The 9,238-nt window shown below is 47.8% G+C and overlaps 1 protein-coding gene and 1 non-coding gene across 3 annotated transcripts in view; one reads left to right on the forward strand and one right to left on the reverse strand.

Annotated features, from left to right (window-relative positions):
- Positions 1–5,494, reverse strand: part of MTMR12 (myotubularin related protein 12) — an 87,571-nt gene extending 82,077 nt beyond the window's left edge. For both annotated transcript variants that reach the window (XM_030813951.1, XM_030813950.1), the window contains exon 1: positions 5,243–5,494. In XM_030813951.1, the coding sequence (XP_030669811.1) occupies positions 5,243–5,323 (81 nt within the window). In that variant the 5' untranslated portion in view covers positions 5,324–5,494. The remainder of the gene's footprint in view (positions 1–5,242) is intronic.
- LOC115835814 lies at positions 1,851–1,957 on the forward strand. Its single transcript, XR_004030823.1, has one exon. It is a non-coding gene; the product is annotated as a U6 spliceosomal RNA (small nuclear RNA).
- Positions 5,495–9,238: the final 3,744 nt, after the last annotated feature.

The raw sequence follows: 9,238 nt of genomic DNA on the forward strand, positions 1-9,238 counted from the left end.
TCCAACACAAAGTGCTGACTCTTGACAGATTCTCTGGCATACTGAAGGCCACCACTGCTGAACCTATCTGATCAGCCAAGAACAAGCTTATCACCAGGTACAGGTATCATTACACCATTAGGTATAAAGGTTGTTCTGGCAGCTCAGTCATCTACCAACAAACAGGTGTCTAAGAAACTGAGATTTCCCAGCTACCAAAACCCATACAAAGAAATAAGCAACAGTTGGCCGGGTGGGGTGGCTCATGCCTGTAATCCCAGCACTTTGGAAGGCTGAGGCGGGCGGGTCACGAGATCAGGAGTTCGAGACTGGCCTGGCCAATATGGTGAAACCCCATCTCTACTAAAAATACAAAAATTAGTTGGGCGTGGTGGTGTGGGTCTGTAGTCCCAGCTACTCGGGAGGCTGAGGCAGGAGAACAGCCTGAACCTGCGAGGCGGAAGTTGCAATGGGCCGAGATCATGCCACTGCACTCCAGCCTGGGTGACAGAACGAGGCTCCATCTCAAAAAAAAAAAAAAAAAGAAGCAACAGCATGACATACACCAAGGCAGTTCACAGAAAGGCAACATGAGGGAAAGCAGGGTAGAAATAGGAGAACAGTTCAGAAAAGTGTCCTGAGGAACTCCTCCCACTGGGTAAGCCAAGAGAAGGTTACCAGACCCAGAGCTCTCAGAAGCACATAAGCCATGCCTCAATGCTGCTCACCTGCATTTCCCATAATATGATTACCTGGCAAAACCTATATACTTAAAAATACATTGCCTTTTTACCCCTTCCTACCCTTACCTTTTTTTTTTTTTTTTTGAGATAGAGTCTCTCACTCTGTCGCCAGGCTGAAATGCAGTGGCGCGATCTTGGCTCACTGCAACCTCTGCCTCCCGGGTTCAAGCGATTCTCCTGCCTGAGCCTCCCAAGTAACTGGAACTAACTACAGGCACGCACTACCACGCCCAGCTAATTTTTGTATTTTTAGTAGAGACGGGGTTTCACCATGTTGGCCAGGATAGTCTCGATCTCTTGGCCTTGTGATCCACCCACCTCAGCCTCCCAAAGTGCTGGGATTACAGGCGTGAGCCACCATGCCCGGCCTTACCCTTATCTTTTAAAAAACCATCCACAATTTAGAACAGAGCCTTATCCTCTGTTACAAAACATGTTTAGAGTCTACTACAACAAAGAGGCATAGTGTTTGCACAGCATTATTTTAATGCAAGAAAACAAAACTGCCAACTATAAGGATCTGAAAAATGTGACCACTTCAGGCTTATTTTGAGGCTGAACCACTCCCCTTCCCTAATTATCCCTCAAAGGAAATATATCAGGCACTGTGGGCAAAGAGAGAAACATGTCTAATTACAACATGTGCACTTGGTGGATGAAGAATTTGAACATTCTTGAACTCTGGCCACATTTCAAAGACTTTCCACTTGTAATTTAATTTCACTGAAGAGAAAAGTTTAAAGACCAGTTGCCTTCAACCAGGGCTCTATCAAAAAAAGACACAAAGAATACCCAACAAGCATAGGAAACCAAAGCAAAAATGGACAAATGGGATCACATCAAGTTAAAAAGCTTCTGCACAGCAAAGGAAACTATCAACAAAATGAAGAGATAACCCACTGAATGGGAGAAAATATTTACAAACTATCTATCTGACAGGGGATAGCAAGAATATGTAAGAAGCTCAAACAACTCAATAGGAAAAAAATCTAATAATCCACTTAAAAATGGACAAAAGATCTGAATACACATTTCTCAAAAGAAGATACAAAAATGGCAAAAAAAGGTATATGAAAACGTGCTTAACATCATTGATCACCAGAGAAATACAAATCAAAACTACAATGAGTGCTCGCTTCGGCATCACATATACTAAAATTGGAAGGATACAGAGAAGATTAGCATGGCCCCTGTGCAAGGATGACATGCAAATTTGTGAAGCATTTCGTATTTTTAACAAATCTTTAAATGTTAAAAAAAAGTATGAGATATCATCTCATCCCAGTTAAAATGGCTTATATCCAAAAAAGGTAAGCAATAACGAATGTTGGTAAGGATGTGGAGAGAAGGGAACCCTCATACACTGTTGGTGGGAACATAAATCAATACAACCACTGTGGAGAACAGTACGGAGGTTCCTCAAAAACTAAAAATAGAGCTACCATATGATCCGGCAAGCCCACTGCTAGGTATATACCCAAAAGAAAGGAAATCAGGGCCAGGCGCAGTGGCTTACGCCTACAATCCCAGCACTTTGGGAGGCTAAGGCAAGAGGATTGCTTGAGCCCAGGAGTTTGAGAGCAGCCTGGGCAAGGCAGCAAGACATCACCTCTACTAAAAATTTCAAAATTAGCCAGGTGCTCTGGGATGCACCTGTAGTCCCAGCTACTTGGGAAAATAGTTTGAGTACGGGAGGTGGAGGCTACAGTGAGCTGTGATCATACCACTGTACTTCAACCTAAGCGACAAAGCAAGATCCTGTCTCTAAAAAAGGAAGGAAGAAAGAAAGGAAATCAGTATATGGAAATCTGCACTCCCATGTTTATTACAACACTATTCACCATAGCCAAGATTTGGAAGCAACCAAAGTGTCCATCATCAACACATAAATAGGTAAAGAAAATGTACACACACACGAGTACTATTCAGCCATAGAAAAGAATAAGATCCTGTCATTTGCAACAATGAATAGAACTGGAGGTCATTATGTTAAGTGAACTACGCCAGGCATAGAAAGACAAACTTTGCATGTCCTCATTTATTTGTGGGAGCTAAAAATTAAAACATTTGAACTCATGGAGACAGAATGATGGTTGCCAAAAGCTGGGAAGGGTAGCAGGGGAAAGGGAAGTGGGGATGTTTAATGGGTACAAAAACATAGTTAGAATAAGATCTAGTAAGTGATAGCACAACAGGGTGACTACAGTCAACAATAATTTATTGTATATTTTAAAATAACTTAAAGGGTATAATTGGATAGTGTGTAACATAAACGAAGGATAAATGCTTGCAGTGATGGATACCCCATTCGTGCATTGTATGCCTGTCTCCAAAGATTTCTTTTTTTTTTTTTTTTTTTGAGATGGAGTCTTGCTCTGTCGCCCAAGCTGTAGTGCAGTGGTGCGATCTCGGCTCACTGCAGCCTCTGCCTCCAGGGTTCAAGTGATTCTCCTGCCTCAGCCTCCCGAGTAGCTGGGATTTCAGGTGTGCACCACCATGCCTGGCTAATTTTAGGGTTTCACCATGTTGGCCAGGCTGTTCTCCAACTTCTGACCTCAGGTGATCCACCCACCTCAGCCTGCCCAAAGTGCTGGGATTACAGGTGTCAGCCACCAGGCCCAGCCCAAATATTTCATGTATCCCATTAAATATATACACCTACTATATCCACAAAAATTTTTTAAATTTTTTTTTTTTTTTTTTTTTTTGAGACGGAGTCTCGCTCTGTCACCCAGGCTGGAGTGCAGTGGCGCGATCTCGGCTCACTGCAAGCTCCGCCTCCCGGGTTCACGCCATTCTCCTGCCTCAGCCTCTCCGAGTAGCTGGGACTACAGGCGCCCGCCACCACGCCCGGCTAATTTTTTGTATTTTTAGTAGAGACGGGGTTTCACCGTGGTCTCGATCTCCTGACCTCGTGATCCGCCCGCCTCAGCCTCCCAAAGTGCTGGGATTACAAGCGTGAGCCACCGCGCCCGGCCTTTTTAAATTTTTAAATGTTTTAAAAAGACACAAAGAGAAATTGACCATATTGCTTAAATGTGATACTACAAGGGAAGCCTGCTGAAACTTTAAGATGACCCTGACTCCACATCAAGTGCTAACAGAGGAAATGTTATTTTACAACTACGACTAAAAATAAGAACCATTTTAACAGCACTCTCCCCTGGAGAAAACACACATATCTTGAATTTAAAGATACATATGCAAATGCCTCAGGCCCCAGGTGGTCTTTACAGAAGGAGTCCCTGATCAGATCTCTCATCCACAGCCCACGTGCTTCTGCATTACAGAGGTGGGAAGACATCTGCAACAAATTTGGTGGTGCTTCTGCACTTCTGCTGGAGAGAAGGGCAGAAAAAAACCTTCACAGATCCAAAATGAGAAGGCATCTCATTAGGCATTTGGATTAAGAACTATTGCTCAAGAAGCCCTGAGCAAGGCCTACAAGTTCTGATCTCTCTAACCTCCTCTCCTATGACTGCCCCCTTGTCCATGGGCCTCTGCCATGCTGGCTTCCTTGACGTTCCGCCAACCCTTCAGACACACTCCCACCTCACGACCTTCCCAGGGGCTGTTCCCTCTACCTGGACGACTCTTCTCTCAGACCCCTCGTATCTTCAAGTCTCGGCTCAAAATGCCACCTTTGCGAGGAGGAAAAAGATTTCTTTTCTTTCCCACGATATTTATCACCTCCTACTACACCGTATAATTTACTTAAATATCTATAATTCACCCTGTTTCTCCTCTCCCCCTCAAATAAGCTCGAGGAGAGCAGAGATCTCTGTCCTGTTCACTGACGTCTATCACAAGCGCTTAGTGCCTGACACACAGTAGGAGCTCAAGAAGTATTTTCTGAATGAATGAACAAACTTCTTGACCTGAAGATTCAGAACAGTAAGAAGTGGGTGGAAAGGATGATGGTGAGGAGATGAGGAGAAAGAAGCGACAGCGGAGAACTCCCCAGGGAGAGGCAGAGACCGGCTGAGGCCAGGCCGACCCCCGTTTCTTCCCGCAGCGCTGACGGGAGGCGGACGTAGGTGCAGGGCATCCCGCCAGCGGCAGCCGAGGCACTCAGACGCAGGCAGCGGAGGCCGGCGGGCTCCTGCGCTCACTGAGAAAGTCCAGAGGCAGGACGGACCCACGCGGGATCCGAGCAGGCCCCGTTGGGGGCTCCGACCCCCGGCCCTACCCCTCCCAGCAATGCCCACAACCCCAGGTCCTCTCCAGAATCCCCAGGGTCGTTCCGGGTCGGGGAATCCCTTCTCGGCTCGGGCCCCTCCGCCAGCCTTCAGCGACAGGGCCCTGCGCTCGGGCACCTGCCTGCCTGCGCCAGGGTCCTCACTCCGGCCCGCGCGGAGGCCCCAGCGTGCTCCTGCGGCCTCAGCCCGCCTGGCTGCTCCATCGCCCGGCACAAGGGCAGGAAGCGCTCCGCGGCACTCCCCGCGGCAGGGAAGGGGCTCCCGGCGCCCCTCGCACGGGCCGCCCCTGCCCGACGCCCCGCCTGCGCGGCGCCCCCTCACCTCAGGGCGTACATACGACACGAAGGAGGGCTTGGGGGCCTTGGTGCCGCCGCCACCGCCGACTACTCCTTTCCCCAGCATACCGCCGCCCTGGGAAGCAGCGACGCGCGGACGCAGAAGCGGCGGCTCGGGCGCCAGCTGGGGCAGCAGCGGCGGCCACCAGCACTAGCGGCTGGGGCTCCGCCCATCCCCAGGGCCGCGACCGCCGCGGTGCCGCCCGCATCCGGCTCCGCCGCTGACACCGCTCGCCCCGCCCAGGCCCGTAGGCCCCGCCCACCCCGCGCGCTGGCCCTGAGAGCCGGGAGACCGCAACTGGAGGCCACGCCCCCCATCACGGCAGGAGGGCCTGACCCGCCGAGATTCACCACTTTCCTGCGGCAAAGCCCGCCCTCATGCTTTCTCTGATTGGTCAGAGGCGTTGCCGGCCGAACCCCCGGCTCCCAACCCCTTCTTGAGTGCACTTGGAGAGATGTTTCCTCCAACCAATCCAGAGAGCGTTCTCTCCGGACTTTCTGACGATTGGATGGCGAGGATAAAACCGTCGTCCAATGATCGTGCAGTCACCAAGTTGTTAGCAGCGGTTCAAGGCAGTGGTTTTCTTCCTTTTGCTTGTGTCTTTGGAATAAAACGCCCAAAAATGGGATGTATGGAATCTTGCTATAGGAGTTCCCAACTTACATCGATGAGGTTCAAGGTTTTTTTTTGTTTTTTTTTTTTTTTTTTTACTTTTGAGACGGAGTTTTGCTCTTGTCGTCCAGGCTGGAGTGCAATGGCGCGATCTCGGCTCATTGCAACCTCCGTCTCCCAGGTTTAAGCGATTCTCTTGCCTCAGCCTCCCGAGTAGCTGGGATTACAGGCGCCCGCCACTACATAAAGCTAATTTTGTGTGTGTGTGTGTGTGTGTGTGTGTGTCGTTCTGTCGCCCAGGCTTGAGTGCAATGGCGTAATAGAGGCTCACTGCAACCTCCGCCTCCCGGATTCAAGCGATTCTCCTGCCTCAGCCTCCCGAGTAGCTGGGATTATAGGCGCCTGCCATCACACCTGGCTAATTTTTGTATTTTTAGTAGAGACGGGGTTTCACCACGTTGGCCAGGCTGGTCTCAAACCCCTAACCTCGTGATCCGCCCGCCTTGGCCTCCCGAAGTGTTGGGATTAGAGGCATGAGCCAACTCGCCATGCCGCTAATTTTTGTATTTTTAATAGAGAAGGGGGTTTCACCATGTTGACCAGGCTGGTCTCAAACTCCTGACTTCAGATGATCCACCTGCCTCGGCCTACCGAAGTGCTGGGATTACAGGCGTGAGCCACCATGCCCGACCTCAAGGTTTATTATTTTAAATGTAAACAAAAATGAGACAAACAGTGACTCACGCCTCTAATCCCAGCACTTTGGGAGGCCGAGACGGGTGGATTTCTTGAGGCCAGGAGTTCGAGACCAGCCTGGCCAACATGGAGAAACCCTATCTCCACTAAAAATACAAAAATTAGCCTGGCATGGTGGCGGGCACCTGTAATCCCAGCTACTCGGGAGGCTGAGGCATGAGAAATCACTTGAACCAAGGTTGCAGTGAGCCAGGATCGCACCACTGCACTCCAGCCTGGGCGGCAGAGCAAGACTCTGTCTCAAACAGAAAAAAAAAAAAAAAGTGTCAAATCAAGTGTTAACAAGGCAGTAAGGAATAAGTTTGAGTGTTTGATAATAAAAGACTTTGTCAACTTCATTTTTCCAAACCTTTTCCCTTCTTTGTGTTTCCAACAGGAAGAATATCAAGAGCCCTTAAGAGATTTTTATTTACTCTACGAAGTTATTGCTAAAACCCTCGTTTTTTAGTCAAGATTGCAAAGAAAATTCATTTCAGTTCTACATTTGGTGCCAAGCGTTGTTAGTTGCAGATAAATAAGATAGAATCCAGCTCTTAAGAAATTCAATCTAGTGGAAAAAAACTGATAAATATTTGCAGTTAATTTTTTAGGCATTAGGCACTGTGCTAAGTACTCTCATTGGTGACCTTGATTTTTACCCTCTTAATCTCCATGTGCTCCCCCTTCCCAAATACACTCCAAGTAAATATAAAATCTTAGTGAAAACAAATGTGCTTGCTTTTGCAAACATAGTTTCAACACAAGTCCTGCAGCTCTGTTTCCAGCTAGATTGCCACCTGTAAGCCTATTTGGTATAGCTGTGCTGCAGCCGCCACTGAGTTTCCTTGTCCCTGTTTCCAGGTGACAAAACAGAGATGCAAGTAATTTGGCCAGGTCTCAACAACTAGTCACCGAGAGAGCTGGGATTTCAACCCAGGTTTGTCTCATTCGAAATCCCAAGTTCTTAGCATTATAATTATACAAATTAGAAAGGAGCGCAATGAAAGTGTGGTCAATTCTATTTGGGGAGTCCAAGTTGAGGCCATCCTTACAAGGTTGAGAAGAATTCTGCACAGAAATAGAGTTATAACTAAGCATTAATCAGGCTGCAGTTCGGCCTGCTTCTGTGTATTGATAACTCAACTTCAGGTAACACTAGGTACTGACCATTTGCATCCCTGTTGTTTCAATAGGTAGGATTTCTGGCTCTGGAATCATAAGGGTTTTATTTAAGAATTGCTTAGGCAGATCCTAAGTTCCAGCAGAATAGCCGACATCAACCAGTTTAAAGACCGCCCCCCGCCCCAACACACACACACACACACACACACACACACACACACACACACACGAACCGAATCAGTGTGAGAATACAATTTCTTCATCTCTCTGTCTCATGACTTCGCCCTGCACTTTTCAACCAATTGATGATCTCCACACTTTGGTCCACTTCAAAACCCTTAAATACCCTAGCCCCAGGCAGGGTGCAGTAGCTCACACCTGTAATCCCAGTACTTTTAAAGGCCAAAGTAGGAGGCTCACTTGAGTTCAGGAGTTCAAGACCAGACCAGACAACATAGTGAGGCCCTGTCTCTATGAAACATTAAAAAATTAGTCGGGCATGGTGGTGCAAGCCTGTAGTCCAAGGTACTCAGGAGGTTGAGGTGGAAAAATTGTTTGAGCCCAGGAGTTTGAGGTTACGGTGAGCTGATACGTCACTGTACTCCAGCCTAGGTGACAAAGCAAAATCCTGTCTCAACCCCCACCCCACCCCCAAAAAAAACCCTAGCCCCAAAGTCCTTGACTCCTCAGGGAGACGAATTTGATGAGAGAATCCTGTCTCCTCATCTTGCAGCCCTACAATTAAACCTCTTTCACTGCTGTAACCTGGTGTCTTGGTGTATTGACTTGTCCAGTGCATTGGGCAACAAACCTATTATGGTTACAAAATAAGGCTTCATAAAAAAAGATATTCCTCATGGGAGTGTTAAAGTATACGTTTCTTTGTCAAGACTAATATCACTATATTTTGCAGCAGTCTTCACTTTTCTAAGTAGAATGGCAGGGCAGATTTTTAGACACTGAGAAAATGTTTCCTTTCTCACTTTTCAAAGTATTTTGAATTTCCATGACCTTTCACCATAGTTGTTAGTAAATGTGACTATGTCCAAGGCTGGCTTCTTTGGACATGAAACTAGTGCAGTCACACAGAATCTCATACTTAAGAAGGCTCGGAGGCCAGGTGCAGTGGGATTACACCTGTAATCTCAGCACTTTGGGAGGTCAAAAGAGGCAGATCGCTTGAGTCCAGGAGTTTGAAGCCAGACTGGGCAACATAGGGAGACTCGGTCTCTACAAAAAATACAAAGAATTAGCCTGGCATGGTGGTGTGCACCTGTAGTCCCAGTCTCAGCTACTTGAATGGCTGAGGTGGGAGGATCACTTGAGCCCTGGAGGCAGCAGTGACCCATGATTATGCCACTCACTCCAGCCTGGGTGACAGAGCAAGCCCCTGCCTCAAGAAAAAAAAAAAAAAAGGGCAGGGGGCAGGGGGCTTGGGGTTTAATCCTTTGCAGTTTTGGCCTCGAGCTTTTTTTTTTTTTTTTTTGGCGGCAGGGGAAACGGAGTCTCACT

This window comes from Nomascus leucogenys, chromosome 6, assembly GCF_006542625.1.
Source record: "Nomascus leucogenys isolate Asia chromosome 6, Asia_NLE_v1, whole genome shotgun sequence".
In the NCBI taxonomy this organism is placed as follows: Eukaryota; Metazoa; Chordata; class Mammalia; order Primates; family Hylobatidae; genus Nomascus; species Nomascus leucogenys.